The 20,688-nt window shown below is 27.7% G+C and overlaps 1 protein-coding gene across 2 annotated transcripts; it reads right to left on the bottom strand.

The window, feature by feature from the left end:
• Positions 1-1,730: 1,730 nt before the first annotated feature.
• On the bottom strand, positions 1,731-13,990 carry Kpc2 (Kip1 ubiquitination-promoting complex subunit 2). 2 transcript variants are annotated; one of them, XM_016054359.4, is made up of 10 exons: positions 13,568-13,990; positions 12,871-12,932; positions 11,340-11,450; positions 10,465-10,570; positions 8,175-8,283; positions 7,684-7,817; positions 6,570-6,742; positions 4,866-4,952; positions 4,617-4,755; positions 1,731-3,246 (listed from the first exon to the last, which is right to left on the bottom strand). In XM_016054359.4, the coding sequence occupies exons 1-10, from the start codon at positions 13,821-13,823 to the stop codon at positions 3,104-3,106; spliced, it is 1,320 nt and encodes a 439-aa protein (XP_015909845.1). In that variant the 5' UTR covers positions 13,824-13,990; the 3' UTR covers positions 1,731-3,103. The 2 variants fall into 2 exon arrangements, with proteins under 2 accessions (XP_015909845.1, XP_087014575.1); XM_087158449.1 differs by lacking the exon at positions 4,617-4,755 and having other exon boundaries at positions 3,000-3,246; positions 13,568-13,967.
• Positions 13,991-20,688: the final 6,698 nt, after the last annotated feature.

Below are 20,688 nucleotides of genomic sequence, written 5' to 3'. Positions count from 1 at the left end.
TTTTAGCTTTTTTATACTTAAGGACTGCCAGATACTTAAAGAAAAAATATTATTTAATAATACCAGTCAGAAAATAAAAATATAATAAAAAAAATTAGTAGTTCATTAAATTTATAAAAATTTTTTTCCATCAAAATAGTAAAAGTGAAGTAGTAAAATTATTTAAATGAAAATATGCAGCCGATAATCATTCTCACCTTAATTTATTTGTTTTTATTTAGTTATATTGAATAAATTGTCTAGTTTTAAAACAGTACTAAAATATTTTTATATATTTATGAAAAACATTATGTTAAAGTTTTTTAATTTATTATTTTAGGAAAACTATACAAAATATCTAGCAATTCAACCTAGTTAGGTAATTGGCTTAGGTGGCTGGATACTGAAGAGTCAGAATAATTAATGCATTCCAAGTTTTAATTTCAAAACCTAAAAATCTGATACTTCTTTAAGAATGTAGAAAAGAATATAAAAAGTGAAAATGAGTATACTGTGTCAAACATTAATGATACTAGAAATTTAAAGTAACAAAATCAAACTATGACAAAAGGAGTAAAAAAAGTGAAAGGTAACTGGGGATATGATGGGACTGTGTTAACCTAAAAAAAAGCAAACTCCATGAGGAGTATGCAAATACAGGGTTGCCACTCAAATCTGGAGAAAAAAAATTCTGTATTTTCCCTGTATATACTATACATAATATATTAAGAGGAAAAACACAATCACTGAAACTCTTGTATGAGCTATATTGGGCTAACCATACTAGTTATAATTGCTGAAAAATTTGAAGAAAAGAAGGAACAGATGAACATACTTAAAACAAATGATGCTATAGTAAGTGAACTAGTTTAGTATGGCTGAAATATCATCCTTATATATTCCATAAATTGCACTTTGAGTGGTGCTACCATTTTTTAAAAAATGAAAATAAGAAACAAAATTCCCTGTATTTTCCCAGTTTCTAAAGAAAAACTCAAAATTCCCTGTTATTTCAGCTGATTTTTAAATTCCCTGTATTTTCCTCTTTCTCCCTGTGGAGTGGCGACCCTGAAATAAAAAGTATCTGAAAAACAACCTGTATTGGAGTGTTTTCAATGGAGTAAGCTAAAATATGTTGCAGAAGCAAGACATGAACAACTCATCAACCAGCACATAAAATTAATGAAACACGTGGCAAAGAAAACGGCACATTGATTTGATCTTCATATCTTTAATTTTATTTATTTAAATTTTTTGAGCTAATTGAACAACAAACTTTGTCAGATGATTTTTATTTGCTCTAAATCTCAATGACTGCTCAAATAAATAAATTTTATTCGACACATTGTAAACAAAAAATTAACTTTCATTTACATTGGTGACATAGAACACTGAAATATAATGAAACCTTTCCTAATTACAACAACATCCTTTATAAAATTTTAATACCAATAAGCCTTGAGGACAAATATTTTAATTTTTTTAAAGTTATCAGTTTTTCCATTTTAAGCTAAAAAGATAGAAAGCTTATTTACACGTATGGGCCTTCTGCTGATGGGCTGATTTTCAAGAATGCCCCCCCCCCACACACACCTATACTGTACAACAGTCTTTAAAGAAAAATAGAAGAGAAAATCTGATGGGATAGGAATGATCTATAGCGGAAGACAGAATTCCACGTCTAGAAGGTTAACTAATCATAATTTTGAAAAATATGAGATAAAAAAGAACACATTTAATCTCTTCAGTCATTTTGTAGTTTCTAATTTTATTAAGATTTTATTTAATACTTTTCGTAATTAAAATTAGGATTCCACTGAGATCCAAGATCATTCAACACATATTTACAACAACAATAAACAGTATAATAGTGGGATAAGTATTACAATGGAAGGAAAAGTATTTTGCAATTATAAAAAAGAGTAAATATTATAAATAATTTGAAAGGGTACATGAAAAACAAGGTAACAATTGGTATAAGTATGATGAGAGAGGTTAGTAAAAAAACATGTAGTGTAACAATTTGAAAATACTCCAGTCTTCAAGGTCAAAAAACATGGTGTAAAACAGTTATGGTGCATTATTTTGTTGATTTATTAAAATTTATTTTCTACCTTTTAACTAACTAAAGTAGTTTTTCATTAAAAGCTATGTTTTGTTTATAATTTCCTGATGTTTCCCTGAAATATACTAGTTAGTACATTTCAAACCTTATTTAATTAGTAACAAATTAAAACTAATGGCCATAACTGTAAGGGGTGGCACATCTAAAGGATTGAGAATAGCATACTAACCCATAGGTCAAAAATGTCATTGCATACCAACCCATTATGGGTGGACTGTTAGTGCACATTCTAACTTGTACTTTTTTTTGTTGTCTCAATCAACATAATTTTAATTTAATTTTAAATATTTTGTAATGATTATAGTCAAAAGTTGCATTCAATTTAGATAGAAACAGGCTTATCATCCTTTCATGACTCAACCACAAACTAGCAGAGCTCTCCGACTCATCGAATTACGATAAAACGTCTCGTTCTGGGTCTATTTGAATATACTTTTTGGCATTATTCATTAGAAAATATAAAATGGAATTTAGAAGCTCTAACTTAAAGAATAGCTGTCGTAATTACCTTTTAACTCAGAAGGTAACTTTACTATGCAACAGATTAAAAAGTGTTTTTATAAATGTTAAAGAAGTGTGTTGATAAAATGCCAATATTCAATGCATAATGTTTCAGTTATATAAAAAAAAAATGACTATATACAGTTAAATATACTATGTTACATTAAAATTTGTCTTCAATCAGGAAATGAAATTTTAAGAAGGTATGGTATTACTGATCTACATTTTCATTAAAAAACTATAGAATAACTTTAGAGTTAATTTAAGTACAAACCTTAATATACACAATGAAAAAGAAATAAATAGCAAATTTTTTTCTTCCTAAATTAGAGAGCTTTATACATGTACTAACATTACTTGATTCTTTTCAAAACTTTCATCTATACAATAAATAGAATTTCTTAAATATACATTTTATTCAGTCTCTTACTATAGTAAAAAGTCAGCTTGTACTTTTACATGAAAGCTATTTACACTTTTGAAGTACACAGATTGATGTTACTGTGGGAATGGCCTGGCTAACTGTAATGAATGTTTCTCTGCATGATAAATACGGAAAATTTGACTAAGTATGGGAGCCGTATCTGGATCGCTCAGCCAGCGACAAGCACTTGTAGGGTTCTCTAGCATATGAAGGAGGGCTGGGAAAAAAATATCATCTTTATAATGATTTGTTTCTTGCAAATAAATAAATAATAAAAAGAATCATTCTATGATAAGGGAATTTAAGCAAAATTTAAAAAAAAAGCAATTTAAGAGATTAAGGAATAAATTTAAAGTTGCAAGTATTTTTATCATGACAAAATTTGAGTTTAGGAATTCCTAAATTGCAGTTAATTTTTTCTAACTCTTTTAACAGATAAAAATAATTTACAATGAGTAAAAAAGCAGGTACGAAAGATCGGTTAAAAACTGAAACAGAACTAGAATACTTAAAATTAGTTAACATGCTAAGCTTTGAATAAATGGGTTTAAATAAAGTTAGGCATATGTAAGCATCAAGGTAATTAGTCACTTAATTTACATAGAGATTCTAAAATTAGGTTTGACACATTTTTTCCCCTTTTCTTTAATGTGGCAATGTATCATTATGGAAAATTAAAATCCGAACAAAATACTTTTTTAATATACAAAACAGTAACAAACCAGGTGCTATGCCTCTAAAAGATATTTTTATAATTCACTATAATAAACAATGCGATAAAATTAGATTACATAAACATATGATCAAGCAGTGATCAAAAAAAATGAAGAACAGTTTCTAATATTCTTATGATTAAAAATTTTTTAAAAATTTATTTCTTTATTTAAACGATTGAAAACTCCTCATGCACTGCAAAGTATAGCATGAGGCTTACAGAAGTAAGTAGAAAACAAACAAGAAAATTTAAAAATTTACATTACAAACAAAATTGTGCAAGGCAGCAAGACTTTCGATACTTTTGACCAGTTCTGAAAAAACAGGAGGCCAATAAATAGAAAGCCGCCTCAAATCAGTCTTTAATTTAATTCGGACACTCGCATACAGTTTGCAATGAAGAAGAATGTGCTCAGCATCTTCATCAGCATCGCCACAAACACAAAGTCCACTGGTCACCAGATGGTAACCAAATAAATATCTCTTAAAATTTCCATGGTTTGTTAAAATTTGGGTTAATTTAAAATCAGTTGCAAAGAATTAAATTAATTTTTTAAAGATTAAAATTTTTAAAGATTTGGATAAAATTTTTTATAGACTCTAAAGGTCTTAAAAAGACTTTGAAGTACTTTTAATTTTACTAACCTTTGAGGTAGTGAGATGGCTATTTTAAAAAGTATCAGTAATAAGAAATTTAAAATGAATTTTCCAAATTATATTTTGACAAAGTAGAACTTTTTTTGCTGTTTCATAATGCAATTTCCACAGTAATTTATTCAAGTAATACGCAATTAACATTTGAAAATAAAAGAGTATAGAACATTTTATTGCAGTTAAAATTTATTCTTAATCATATAACCATTTGCAACTCACCTAGGAATGTCTTAGGATTACTTAAGCCCAGCTGCACTACAGGATTAGACATTATGGACTTATAGATTGGGCCATCAGGATCTAATCCCTCTTCAACATCTTCAAAATTTGGCTTTTTATCACTCAAAAGCCAGTCACACTGAAATTATTTTGATATTCTAATTCTTTACCGTAAAATGACAATTTCTAACGTTTAAGTAAAAATAATATGGTAATTCTTAATAATTTAAATAATGAATGAGTTCTTACAGCAGTATCTTGATTATTTCCATTTATTCTTAAGGCATCTAATATATCTGCTTCTGCAAAGCCCATTTCTTTCAAATTCGATAGTGCCTATAAATCAACATTAATAAATTGACTAAAAATTAGCCAGATAGAATAAAGAAATAAGCAAAAATATTGATATTATAATAGCTCTACTGAGAGAACTATATTGCAGTAATATTATAGTTTCACATCAGCTAAAAGTTTATTCATATAATTAAAATAAAATTCACTTAAACATTATTGAAAAAAAAAAAAAAAAAAACAGAAAATAATATACGAAATAAACTTTCCTTCACAGTCTTACAACGAAAAGTGAGATTATTATAGAAGAAACTACAAATCTAATACACCTTAATGTATATTCCTTTTGCAAATAAAATTAATATATCCAATCAATTAAGAAATCAAATTATATAAGGACAAGATATAAATTTTTTTTTAATTTTAAAAAAGTTATTTTGTGTTACATCGGATATATTCTAAGAATAATGAATAAAATATATGCTTCCAAGAAATCTGGACTTGATAGCAATCATCTAAATGATTTGTTTCTCAACTACCAGATCGCATTCATGGGTCCACAAATATTATTACTTTAAATTTGCAATTTATTCTACATCAATTACAATTAAGACTTTTTTCATATTTATTAGAAGAATAAACAAGCCTCAATTTTCATTTGATTTTTCCACTTCAGTAGCTACTATAAATATATATTTTTTTTTTTTACTTTTAACTAAAATTTTACTTTCCATCTTTCTGCAAGAACTGTGTAATGTTCTGCGACAATGTCGCTGTAATTCTGGCACAGGATTAATGCTATCTAGAGTTTCAACATTTTGCTTATAACATTAATCAAAATCAGAAAGAAAACGTGTATCACAATCTCTTTATGATTTAACCTCCAGTCCTCCACTCCAGTTGAACATGAAGCAGAAGCTGGCATACTAAAAAGAATTTTACGCTCTACTACCTTCTGCCCCATTCATAACAAACGAATTGAAAAACAAGTGCAATTGCAATACTTGACGCTAGAAGTCATTATTCCATCTCCTTGGCTGTCACTACATTCAAAGGGGAAATAGCAGAAATGACAGATGGTTTTGTAAAAAATAAGAAAAAATAGGAAATAACAGAAAAAAAGGAGGGGTGCAGAAATAATAGGAAAAACAGAAAAAATAGAAGGTCTGTGGTCCCTGTATATTTTTATTCCAAACTTTTTATCCATGAATTCATAATTTTAAGTAAAGGTTTAGAAAAAGATAATTGGTCCAAAGTTAAGATGTTTGACAAAAGAGTTAAAGACACATCTGAAATAAATAATAAATGCTGTATAGAAATTCTTCTTTAAGTAAAAAAAAAAACTTGCATGACCACAAATGTCGTTCTAACTTTTTCTTAAATCTTAATAAATTTTTCAGTACAGTCTCTTAAAAAAAGATGTTTAAATGTCGTTAATAAACCACAAGTGTTAAAAATATTTACATGAGAATATGCCAGAACATAAAACTTACAATAACATTACATTTACTGTAACACTAATTAGTTGTTTCAACCTAATAATAAATTACGATTAATGATATAAAAATGTAAAGAAGATAATCTAGTCAGGTATTAAAATCTATATTACACTGAGAGTCTGATGTGAACAAAAATTTACACATAAAATCAAATGTTTCTTACAGTAGCACTAGGTCTAAAAACTTTTCTTTTATAGGCTCGAAAGCATCGAATCATTTCTACAATCCTACTTTGTTCACTATTGGTTGAACCACTTCCATGAGAAGTACTTGGCATTTCGATTTCAGGCTTTGGAGTAGGTGTTGATGTTGGAAGTGTTTTTTCCACTTTTTCCACTGAAATGTTTAAGACAAACTAGAACTATACTGAGAAAAACAAATCTTCAAATATATTTAAGCACATAACATATTTTGTAATTTTTAATTGGGAAAAAAAATTGGTAAAACAGAATTGTTAATTTTGTAAAATGTTATGATTCTTAAAACTTTAACCATTGAATGACAAAATTATGTTATGCAACTTGCAATCCGAATAATTTCATACCCATAGAGTGTTTTCATAAATGCTACTTTTTCCAATAACAGTAATAGAAAACAAACAGAAGTTTGACATTTTTAAAACTGTTTGCTCAATAAATTTATTTTCTCTCCATATTTTGAATTATTACGTAGAAATAGTATGCTGATGCATGTATTATCAAGTGAATTTTTGGTAACTGATTACTAATAGTTTTAAGTTGTAGAAATTTAGAAAAATAATTTTAACATATTTCTCACAAAAATGTAAATGAGGTTTTTTAATGCTTTGATATAAGAGACAACAGCTAGCTTTAAGTTATTATTTTAGTTAATGTTTTTTTTTATTATTATTATTTTTGTAATGGTCAATTTTGTAACATTCAGCATTGTATTAAAAAATATTTTTTGAAAAATTAATATCTTTTTTATTTAACTACTTGAATTTTAACTGCAAGTTTCAGAACGTACATAACAGTTTGAAATAAAATAAGATTATTGTACTCATGACAGGATTGCATGCAAAAACATGCTATTAAACTATTCATTATTAATGCAAGTAAAAAAAAAATTATTCATCAAAAGAAAAAAAAATGAAAATTCAATAATTTTTTTCAATTTTAGGAATGGTAAGAAAGAAAACTTATCCGTGATTTCTTAAGTATGCTGAAGCAATAAAACTAATTTTAAATAGTTTTGATTGATACTAATGTTAAAAAAAAAATTTTTTTTCACAATAGAAAGAAATGTAATAAACTTACCTAATTTGGAAACTGAAAATTTTGCAAATTTTTTTATATGAGTAGGTGAACTAGATTTAGTTGGAGCTGGACTACTTATTGAAGTACTTTCAACTGATTGCGCCAACAGCCAATCCATAGCATCCGATACATTACTACGTGAGAAAGAAACTAATCTCAGCAAGGAATTAAAAATTTATGTACAACAATATAGTAATTCAAAGTAAAGAATTAGCATTTCTCAACTTATTCAAGTCATGGTCAGATTGCAAAAGGTAATATGGGTAATAAAAAGCAATGAAAAATTTTTTTTATATAACTTTAAAAGTATAGATATGATATATTCCTACAAATCATTTATATTATAAATAAATAATTCTAGAAATAAATTGTTTTACTATAATACGAACATGGCATAGAAAAAGCTGAAAAGTGAAGAAAAAATTTTTCAAAGCCAGTGAAGCGAGATCATCAATTAAGAATCAAAGATAAACAAAAATAATGAAACAAACCTATTCTGTTTTAATGCTTCAATAGCTTGGGTTTCAGCAAAACCCATGTCCATCAGCTGCTTCAAAGAAGTCCTATCCACAGTAATTTCATCTTCTCTAACTTCATCACCTATAAACAGTTCCATATAAATACCAAATCATACCATAGCAAATATATAAATTTGCTAAAAATTTCAATTTAAACAAGGCTACTATAATGATATTCGACACTTTAAAATGTAATGGAAAACAAAGATGAAAAATGGTCTATTATTATTACTAAACTCAAAAAATGTTTTCATCCATTTAAGAGAGTAGAGAGAGCCTGTCATCATTTTTTTCATATTCAGCTTCAATGAATTGAAAAAGTTAGAAATGCACAACCTGTGGTCCTTGAAAGGACTATGTGTGACCCCAGCAATAAAGTATTTATTTATAATTTTCTTTTAAAAAGTTTAATTCAGATAAGAACGTTTTATAATCATTCTTAAAACGTTTTTTTTTTTCTTTCTTTTTCTTTTTTTTTTTTTTTTTGGAAAAAAAAGAAAAGAAACATACAAATGATGATAGTAAAATTTTGTACTGAATTTCCCCAAGTAGCACATAGTTAAAAGAATAAACAATATGTTTCGACTCAATCTTTGGTAAAAATGGCCTAATATGAGCCTAATATGAAACTAACTAAGAAACATATAAATATAACTGAAATTAAGAAGAAAAAAAAAAGCCAAAAAGTATCAGCAAAAAAAAATTAAAGAAACAAAAAAAACTTTGTAATTTCTTAAACAAAGATTTAAACTTGACAAACTAATTTGTCCATATTTTCAGGGCAAAGTGATGACAAAAGAATGCGTATCTGTCAACACCCATTTTTTAGAATACAGAAGATTCACAACAAAATTTTATAAGATATTACCTAAAATACATAATACCTTACAGATTTTTATTCTTTCGAAGAATCAATAGTACCCTTAATTAAACTTCTTGTTATTATTATTTTTTTTTTAAAAAAAAGGATAAGAAAGAGATAGTTTAAAGATGTTATTATTTATCCCATGACAAACTACTTATCCTCAACTACGTTTATGGGTGATCTCGGAGCCCTTAAATGTTTCAAAAAATTTCATGAAAATACCAGCAACAGTTATTGGTATACATCGTTACAATAGTAGAGTAAAAGATTCATACAATCAGCTCAAATAATTCTGAAATAAAATGAAAATATTATTCCTTTTTTTATATACTATAAGATGCTTCACATCCAAATTCTGCACCAATGGTATAAAGACTGATAAATTTCAAGGTGACGTTATCTAATACAGGCAATAGAGCCTCACACTATCTTCCCACATGCATGTGCAATAAGTAGTTCTAAGAAAGCACAAAACTTTAATGAAAATTTTCAAAATGCAGATGATTTGAATCTCAATGCAGAAAGGTGCAAAATGGGCCATAAAAGCAGAAAGTTTCAGCAAAATGCAGAAGAGCAGGCAGCTTTAAAGGTCATAGCAGAAACATTCTAAATAAGAATGCTGATAGCAACAACGCTGATGGTAAAAGAAGGCAAAAATAATAATAAGTAAATTCATTCTTAAATCAAAACTTTGATGCAAAGTCTATTAGACACACTTTTAAAAAATTCAGTGCCATAATAAAAAAATTTATTAAAAAAAAAAGCAAAGATAGATAGGAAAAAATCACTTGTTCTAAATCTTACAACAAAGGTTTCATATTGAAAATCTCAGTTTTCAGCAATTTTATATATATATATATATATATATATATATATATATATATATATATATATATATATATATATATATATATATATATATATATACACGCATAAATAAATAAAAAGCAAAGATAAACAGGAAAACACACTCATTCTTAAATCTTAAAACAAAAGTTTAAAACTGGAAAATCTCAGTTTTGCATATAGCCCTATTTTCAGGAAAAAGTGATGAAAAAAAAAAAAAGATATACTGTTCAAAGATGCTGCAATATATTTAAAACACTAAAAAAAAAAAAGAAAAAAAAACTTGATATTACCAAGTCAAGAAAATGCAAGAAATAGAAAAATCCTTGATTGTATTGCAAAGAAAGCAAAAAACCTTTAAAAAGGCACAAATCAAAATATTACACAATCATAATTTCTCTCTTTTTATTTTATGCTATAGACAATTCAATCATTATCTTCTGCCTCATTTTCTCAAACACTATGAGAAAGTTTACACAATAAATAGCAAAATAGAGATTGATAATTCTGTTTAAATTTCACTCTCTTTAAGATAATTAAAAATATACTAACCTTCTGCCATTTCTTTAAATAGTGCAACAACTTCTGGATGATATCGCAGTAATTTTTCAGATACTATTACTAGAGAGACAAGTATTTTTCTAAGCTCTGTGTGGAACTATAATAAAAAATGCAATGTTAATTACTTTTAATAACAAACTTAAGGGCAATTCCATTATTTACAAATGTCAATTGTTAGAATTGATTTTTTTTTTTTTTTTTAAAAAACTGAGTTATAAGCTATTAAATTTTGAAAATTCATTTATTCATGCGAAAATTGGCCAAAATCACAAAATTACCCACCAAAACATTTTTTTATCATTTTAAACTTAGGAAAGTAAGCTTTGATAAACAGATTTTCATTAAATAGATTTGTTAAATATTCAAATTAAACATATATGAACATTGAATCTGAAAATATTTTCCTTAAATATGCATATATGTACAAGATCATAATCGTAAATTGCATTTAGCAATTCAATTTTAATTGTAAGATAAAATAAACTTTTTTTGAAAAAGAAACAGATTAACTTTTATTTACAAAAATCAAAATTACTTCTAATGTCAAGTTTTATAAGTAAATTTTAAGTTGAAAAACTTTTACTGAAAAATTGGATATTAAAAATCAGTAGTTATAAATAGTTTAATAAGATAATGATAATACATTTAGTTTCTACTCTCTTTTTTTTTAAAAAGTAAAAATAAAATTCCTTCAGTGTCATTTTTATCAATGAATTATAATATTGGCAGCACAATGATGAAGTTAATAACATAATTTTATAAAATATTTAGTTTTTAAGAACATAATATTTTGCAGTTTTATAATATTATTCAGCAAAATAACATATTTAAGAATAATTAATAAGATTTTGTTTCAAAATACTAACATCAACAGGCACAGGAGGACTTTCAATGGTAGCATCGTTGTTTTTCGAAAGAAGATGGCACGTCTCCTTCTGAATTTCTAGGTCAGTCGGGCCGCGACATTTCTCTTCTTTCTAAAATATTAATAATGGTTCTAAACATATGAATAAAAACTGTAACCAAATTGCAATTACAATCCCTTTCAGATACTAAGAATAAAATGTAGTGCAATTGCTTTCTAGACAGTTACTTAAATGTTATTTCCTTCTTAAATACAAAGGGGGGGGGGAAAGAAACCATTGGCTGGAATGCCCATTCTAAATGCTGTAATACAAGTTCATTATGCTTTTACTGTTAAAAGAACTTTATTCACTTAAATTATTACCCTTACTATCATTGTTTTTCTTTTTTCAGCATAAATAATAACCACACGATGAAAAATGATGATGAAAAACATAAAAAAAAATAAAACATTTTTGTTATAATACCAAAACTTTCAACAAAAAATTAATCACAAAAATAGCAATTGACTATTAAGATTTCTTGATTTTTTTATGTTTGCACAAATTTAGGTTCAAGGTTTTAGGTTGCACAATTCATGTATCAATCACTATAAAAATATTCTATATAAACAAAAGCTTGAAAATATATCAGAAAAATATTTATAAGGAGACAAATAAAATGTATTTAAAGTATTTTTGTAACAAAAATAATTTTTATAACCAAATAGGAATCTGAAGGTAAACATCAAATTTATTTTTAAATAATGATATTTCTAAGATATAAAATACTTGCGTCAGCTCATTACACAATAATTAACCATTGTTTTTGGACATGAAAACAACACGTAGGTATATGAAAGAAAAAAAATATATTTCTGATTATAATTTTGAAAATTTCATTCAAAAATGCATAGTATTCACAATCTTTTTATTTTATGGCACATAAATTAATTAATTAGAAAAACTATTTATTATCAAGTGAAGTATCAAAATAAATAAAATAAGAAAAGTGATATGATTCTGAAAAAAGTTACTGATCTAAATTTATCAAGCACAAGTAAATTCTTATTCTTCTTATATTTCTTTTATTTTTAAGGTAACTGTTATTGTTATTTTTTGCAAAATAAAATAGCTGAATTTAGTTGCACTGGGGAAATGGAAAAGTACTCAGAAAACATAAGTTATAACTTTAGGTCAAATATAAGCCGGAAAAAAAAATACAGCTAATGTATTAAAATTAAGGAGTTCTAAAATCAAGAAATTGCAGGAGAAAAAAAAAAAAAAAAACAATAAAGTTTTTTTCTTTTAGTTTCTCCTTTTAGACTTTCAAGAGAAATTTTAAATTTTTTGTAAAATTTGAGAGAAAGTACTTTTCAAGAGTTCTAAAGATGACACACACAAAAAAAAAAAAAGAAGAAAGAAATCTTCCTAAAAAGCAAAAAAACTTGTATCTATCTAAACATATTTTAGGAAGAATTACAATATATTTGTCATACTAGGAGCAGAATAATTAGTAAAAACAGTTAATAATTCAGTCTAAAACTTAATTTACCTCTTCCTGACTTTCACCTAATGGCACTAATAAAGGCCTCCTTCTTAATAACAATAATTCATCTGTAAATAAAATTAGATTTTTAATCAACATTACAAATAATTTCTTAACTAATTGATATTAATAAATTCCATATTATTAAACATTACATAAGCACTAACTGTAACTAGAATCTGAGATAGAATGTAATTAATATTTAACAGTAATTATATTGAATAGATCATTTGCACTACAGTAATTATGAATAGAATCTGTCATCAGCACTACAGTGATAGTGAACAGAATCTAGGATTGAATGGAATGTATTATTAAACATTTTATCGACATTTCATTAACTGTGAATAGGATGTTAAATTATAAAACATTAAATCTACATTACAGTAATAGTAAGTGAGAATATTTGGTCGTAAAAACCATGAATATTTTCTACATAAAATTTTTGTAAAATAATCTTTCTTTAGCACTTTTTAAATAATAAATATGTGAATATAATTCGAGTTTATAATGTGATTTGCAAATTAAAACATTTAAAAGCAATTCAATCTGCACTACAGTATAATTGTGAGTGAACTCTTAGGTTGTGAAAACCTTGAATATTTCCTAAATGCCATAAAATTTTCTATGAATAGAAATTTTTATAAAAGGAATAAGTGAATAAACTTCATTTTTATAATGTGAAACATTTAAAAGAACCCACCATTCTCCCTAACTTCTTCATCTCTGATAGTGCTTTCATCAGCAAGAGGTCGATTTTGGGATACAAGGATCAATTTATAACGATCAGATACTTTAATGCTGTCTATCGGATTAAAAAAGTGACTTAGAGCCATTAATTTTAGTTTATCTATGGTAAATTCAGGTAGAACATCCACAACCCAATAGGCCCCCGTTGAATTTATTACAGTTATTTTCATAGTTTCGATACTCCCTACAGATGTGTCAACGACATACATAACTGTAATTATTTCTGATATCGTAAATTGGAAACATTTAAAAAATATTTTGCATTTTAATAAATATTATTATATAAACAGCTGTTTTTGTTATTTGCGCTTGCGCTTTTGTAATTTCAAGAAAAACATTCGTGTTGTGTTGTTCTTGTTTTATTTTTGCCTCAATTAAAAAAAAAAAAATTGACCGAGGCGGCCGAGAGAATTTAGTTTCACTTGATAGATGACGCTGTATGCTCCAATTTGTGGTCACTTTTCTCAGTTTTATTTTGGGTTGCGACGTGTTCGTTTCATTGTATCCCCATAAATTTTGTTTTAATTGTTAATTTTTTCCCTTTCTTTAACAATTAACTATTACGAAAGTTTTTTTCTTTTTTAATTTTTAATAATAATATAAATTGCATTAGTTTCCCTGTTGAGCAATGTATTAATAATTTCATGACCGGAAGGACGTGCTACAAAATCTACAAATTTCGTTTGTCAGAAAATATTGAAAAAATGATATCGATCAACAGTTCTCGTCTAGCAAATTGGTATATATTATGGCAAACAACCTGGTCACCGAAGGCAGCTATAGTTTGTCTACGGTAAGAAATCCCCCCGCCACAGAGTCTGAGGCCGTCTGCTGCTATTGCCAAAACCTGCCATAAGAGCAATGATTCCACACTACTACTTGAAATAGTCATATCTTATTACGACAGCCAACGCCACGGGTCCAGACGAATGGCTAGGGGAGTTCTTACTTGACCAATTATCACTAATCTATATGGTATAATAAATATCCCATCCAGAGCCGTTTTTAAGGATGGGCCAAGTGGGCCCTGGCCCAGGGCCCCGAGTTCTAATGGGGCCCCCAAAAGTCTAAAATCTCATTGCATTAATTGTTTTTTTTTTTAAATTCTAACTCAATTATTATTTATAACTTAAGAGGGCCCCCAAACCCCACTTTTTTCTTCTTTTTTTTTAAAGTTTTATTCAGAGCTGAGGCCCTCTGAAGCCAATAATATACATATTTTTTTCTTTCTTACACTGTTGGATTCTTTTCAAAATCTAATCGCAGTGTTTACAAATATAAAATTGTTACTCTTCACTTTTCTAACTAAAAGAGCAATAAAAAGCTCTTTCCACTAATGAAAATATCCCCACTTTCGTAGCTACCTACCACACACAGAGTTGTCAAATAGCCTTCTCACCTTACACTGTGGGAAAATGTCTTTAGCTTCTTTATATTGCCTCGGGGCTCTTTTTTCCTAACTTCGAAAATATCAGATATCCACAGAAACACCCCTTTGTCTGATTTCTGCTCATAAATTTCTAGGAAGAAAAATTTCTTGGGCTGTAAATAGGGGGAGAGTCTTCTTAGAATTCCATTGGGTCACTCTGTCTTGAGATTTCCATAGTGCCTTTAAATTGGGCCTCGTTCAATTCTAAATTTTCTTTCATAGAAAATGTATATATTTTTTTTTAATTTTTTATAAAAGCATTTTTTTTTTAATCATCTTAAATATTTCAACTAGCCTAATAGTTTTATTTGCTTAACTTTTGTAGTTGATTTTATTTTGTTATTTTTCAAATTAATCGTAAGAGAATCCGTGAATTGAAATTTCTACATCAAATTTTCGTTGGATATTAAGAAGACATAAATCTTTAACGTTGGAGGTAAGCAAATGTTTTTATTATATCAATTTTGGTTGTGGTTAGGGAAAACATGAGAGGTTTGCGCTGTTTTTTATATATACGTTGTGATTTTTTTGTTTATTTATTTAAATGACCGGCCAATATTCAATTCCCTCTTTGACTGGCCTGTCTGCAAAAACTCTTGATTTGTTCTGTTCTGGATGAAATTGAGATAACAAATGTAATTTTGTTTTAATTTACTTACTGCTAATAGACAGAAACGACATAGGATTTTGTTTAATCGAGCATTGAAATCAAATGATCATCAACTAAACAAATGTTTAAACACGAGAAAAAAACTTTTTAAAACTCCTGTATGACCAAATTTTCCACGTTTCCCCTAAATTAGAAATATGTTTAATTTGTAATATTATATTTCGTACACAAAATTAATTTATTTAGTTTGCTTATGATTTTATTGTTTATTGATCATATTCGTTTCTATTTTTAACTCCCTGATTTTTGTTGTTATTATGTGTCTAAAGTTAATAAGGCTTCTCAAATTTTTAATTAATAAGACTTTTAAATTTCCAAATCAAGGTCGAAACAATTTCTTAAAATTGTAAATCGAAACTATATATGAAATTTTGACAGCTTTGTTTTTATTTTAAACGTGTGCATTTAATTTAATAAAATAAAAATAAATGAAAGAAATATAAATAAATGCCTGAATAAAATAAAAAGCTTCGTTATCATATCATCTTTTCAACAATTTGAGTATTAATAAATTATTTAAAAATAAGCAAATGTTTAGTTTAAAAGGTAAAATTTTTTTTATTTGTTTAAAAGGTAATTGTGCTCCATCATTCGATGATGAGACTATTTAATATCTGTTCCTAAGGATCAGAATTCTCTTTTATTTTACTTTATTGTGTAATATATTTAATACTTTCATGTGATATGCTGCAGTTTTAAATGCCTAAAAGATGACTGAAATTGTCAATTCAAAAAAACAATTAATACTTTTGAACATGAATTTAAATAACTCCATACCTTTTGTTTGGCTATCTCATTTTACATTATCACAGTATTTAGAGCAGACAATTACTTGTCGGTGTGGATGATATAAGTAAAAGAAGCATACAAAAAAAAAAAAATTATAATAATAATAATAATATTTCAGTTAATGCCCTCAATATTATATTTTTAAGCTTCTCGCAAAAATGTGTTTAAAAAATAATTGTCACAAACAAATTAATATTAAGTAAGAACGAAACAAAAATGATATCAAAATATGGTGAATCACTAATGAGATAGGTGGGATGAAAGACATCGAAACCAATTTGATTGAATAGTTAGAAGGTGTTTCTAAAATCCGGAAATCAATCAGGTTTCAATATTTTTTAGTCACAAAATTTATCAGGGGCTATTCGTTAGATTTCAATATGGGTTATGTTTTTTCTTTGATTAAATATTAAACATTAACAAATATTTGTCTTTTAAAGCCTTTCATTCTATAATAAAAATAATTATTCTATAATTGTAATTCTAAAACTAATTGCTAACTGATATAAAGCTTTAGTGTGTTTCATTGATATATTAAATGTCTTCTATCGGCGGAACCCCGACATTACGATTAAGGTAATTAACATTATAACCTAAAAGCAGACTATTTTTAAAATATTTAATTAGAGGAATGTAGATTTTTCATATTTTTATCATTATCAATCTTAAATAAGGTTTTATATCCGACAGTTAAATTTGCAGTCCTTGTGTTATATCTAGTCTAGTTTTGAATTTATTTTTGGTGCATATGCATAAGCTGAAAATGAATAAGATAAGCCGAATTATGGTTCACTTCTAAATGAACTGAAGATACTTGTTATAAACGTTAAAAATTGTAATTTGGAAAGCATTTTTCCAGAATGTCAAGTATTCAAATGACTTAATTTATTAAATTTAAAAAAAAATTATTAAAAAAATATCCGCAAGGTAGGTGTGTATATTTGGGGCTGATGATTATGAAATCTAACACAAAACTGTGAGATCGTGGGTTCTATTCCATCTGATGACAGTCTTTAATTACAATTTATTAATACTGAAAAATGTTTTTCTTATTTTTTTTAAGTATGCATGCTAAAAACTAATAATTTAACAATTATTTAAAAAACTAGAAGGCTCCGCTCCCTGTTCATTTTGCTCATTAACCCTCGTTGTTGTTTCTGCATTTATTGCAGATGCAGAATAAGAAGTTAAGAACAGATGGATACGAACAGTTTATTTCCATTTTTTTTTCTACAAAAATTACGATTGAATTACCATTTATATTTTGAAGATGACTAAATTTCGGCAAATCAATAAAATTGGTACCAATTAATAAAATTAGAAAATTGGCACCTGCCGCAGAGTTATTACTCAATGAAGATGGACTCAAGGAATAGAGCATTCTCCTCTGAATGAGGTGCACCGAGTCGAATCCCAGTGATAGCTGGTCGATATGAATTTCACACCCAACTTTTACCGACCACAGTGCTGACGTGAAATATTCTCTGTTATAGACGGATCATGGGTTAGAGTCCCTTTACCGTCAGGCTAACCGTGGAAGGCACTCGTGTTCTTCCTCTCTATGTATCGTAAATGCGGGTTAGTTCCATCATAACGTCCTCCATGAAGGCAAAAAATTTCTTCCAATACTTTATCCTGGAGTTCTCCTGTATGATGGATTGGGTTCAAAATTACAAGGCTACGGAGCTGAACATTAGTAGTCGTAAACTCGAAATTCATTGGGCTGTTATAAAATAAACTAATAACTTGGCCACGATAGCTTGGTTGGTAGGGCTATGGACTCCTGCTCGTGAGAATGGAAGTTCAAATTCAGCCGGCCGAATAATACCCATGTATAAAATGGTGACTGGTGCATGTTAAATCTGTCGGGGTCATAAACTCCTCCAAGTTCTTATGACAATTCAATACCTCTGCGAACTGATCCAGGAGTTTCCTTCTCTTCTGGATTGGTTTTAAAATTTCAAGGCTACGTAGTTAAACATTGGCTCAAAATTGAGTCAGTTTTTCAACGATTATTAAAAAAAAACTAATAATCAAACTGTATTTTCTTGTATTATAGCATACTTCCTAGCATATTTTCTGCACACCTTCATAATTTGATGTTTCTAAGTCTTACAGATTTTGAGCTGCAAAGCGAACTGTATGTCTTACAGGAAATTGATTTTGATGATGTGATAGAAGATTCGCCTCTCAAAAAGCGCGAAAAGTATTGTTACCTTAAATTTTCGATAAAAATAATGTATATAAGTTTTTATAATTATTTTAAATGTTTTTTACTCTTAAAATAAAAAAAAATTAAGAAATTATTCAAAATAAAAATTTTTTCTCTAAATTTACTCATAAAGGGCCCCCAGATAATGACAGGCCCAGGGCCCCTATAAACATAAAAACGGCTCTGATCCCATCGCAAATCAAAACCTATAATAATGTAAACTGTATGTAATTTTTAAATACTCATAATGTTGTTCTTTCTCAGTATATAAAGAAAAATTTTTATAGCTAAAGTCTTGCTATTTGTATACTTGCTAACATATAGTAGTGAGTGATAATACTCGCGATCGCGGAGCTCGATTACGCCATCTGTGGAGAAGACCAGTTCCATATCTTGTTCCCTTTCATAATATTTTTCGCATTTAGATTGTCAAAAATATATTTTAAAATTTCCACGATGCTAACTTTAAGCACTAGTTTTAATATAGTTTTGAAATCCATATAGTTGCCAACCAATTGGTTAGAAATTAAGCTTAAAAATTTAAAATCATGACAGAAATTAACGTACTTTCTTCTTTTATAATGACTACCCATTCGCTAACGGTGAAAGCCTACCTAGCATTGCTTTGGGTAAAGTGTTCAGCTATGCACCACTTGCCACTTGAAGTCCGTTTCGATAGCCAATAGTGGATTGGTACGGTATAATGATGCGAAGTAAATGTGCATTTTGTGACAAAAGTATGCATTTTGTATCATATTGTTTATACATGATATGAACATGAATTTAAGATATTGTGACACTTTATTTTCCATTTCTAAAGGTTACAGTGGAGATGATGATTTGAATATTGCTGTTTAGATAACATTCCAGATGCAATTTTTAAGCTGAATCAAATAATACCAATTGAGAGTCTAAAAGACTAATAATCTCAAAAGTGCTTACGATTTTATGTATATAAAGTGCAATTTTGTACTTAATCCTATTAACGCATCTGACATTTTTATTTGAGCAAATCGGGCATTGTGCTCTGTGAGCAATGCATTGTTACGCTGAATTGAATGAAATCAAAACAAAATCAATAAAGTTATCAGTTTAGAATTTATAAGCGTTATGAAGTTCTCATGAGTACAATTTTCAAGTACAATTTTTTACTAATACTTGTTTACGCATCTGACATTGCTATCTAATCTAAACAAGTGAGGCATTGTTTCTAATGTTCACTTTCACGCTAAATCTATTAAAATAAAATAAAATGTCGATGCCCTGTTCCGACTTAGAATTAATGAGGGTTTTATGTATGAAAATTATGATTTTCGATTATATCTTTATAACTATGATCTAGATTTGATGTTCATAAAAATGTGTAAGAAATAACGACTAGCTGCAATGTCGTAGTTGTAGCAGTAGTTCATTTACGTCGCACTAGAGCAGTGTTTCTTAATCTTTTTGATGCAATGGACCCCTTTTAAATTTTTTTAAGAAGTCACGGAGAAGTCACCTCTGAGAAAAAAAATTGCAAGAAACATAAATTTTTAGCATTTAATTTTATTTTTTTAATTGTATACAAAATATTTAAAATTAAAATTTTTACTCTGAAGGTTGTTGCTGCTTTTCCTTAATTAATAAATTGAATAGAGGGATGGTTTTCGACAAAGCAACAAGCATAACATGTTCAACATTCAATCGATAACGATGTTTTGTTTTTATTGTCACAACTGTGGAAAGTCCGGCTTCGTTAAGATACACTGTAGCTAACGGAATTATAGCTGAAATAGCTCGCTTTACAAGCAATGGGTAAGCTTCTTTCACATAAGACCAAAACTCTCCGACTGTTTTTGAATCGAAATCCATTTTTAGCAAGGACTTTGTTCTAAGATCAATAAGCTCATCTTTGGCAAGGTTCATATCATCGATACAGTCAATATCACAAAGAAAAGGATGATGAATCCACAACTCATCTTTTTTCTTTATCTC

The sequence above is a fragment of the Parasteatoda tepidariorum genome, chromosome 1 (genome assembly GCF_982258835.1).
Source record: "Parasteatoda tepidariorum strain Cologne lab strain chromosome 1, Ptep-v5.0, whole genome shotgun sequence".
In the NCBI taxonomy this organism is placed as follows: domain Eukaryota; kingdom Metazoa; phylum Arthropoda; class Arachnida; order Araneae; family Theridiidae; genus Parasteatoda; species Parasteatoda tepidariorum.
This window is presented reverse-complemented; position numbering and strand designations above follow the sequence as displayed.

Coding starts and splice junctions, on each gene's coding strand:
- Kpc2 (XM_016054359.4), bottom strand. CDS start 13,823: ATGTATGTCGTTGACACATCTGTAGGGAGTATCGAAACTATGAAAATA. Junction 7,818..8,174: donor GAAGCATTAAAACAGAATAG/GTTTGTTTCATT, acceptor TTTCTCACGTAG/TAATGTATCGGATGCTATGG. Junction 6,743..7,683: donor ATTTTCAGTTTCCAAATTAG/GTAAGTTTATTA, acceptor TAAACATTTCAG/TGGAAAAAGTGGAAAAAACA.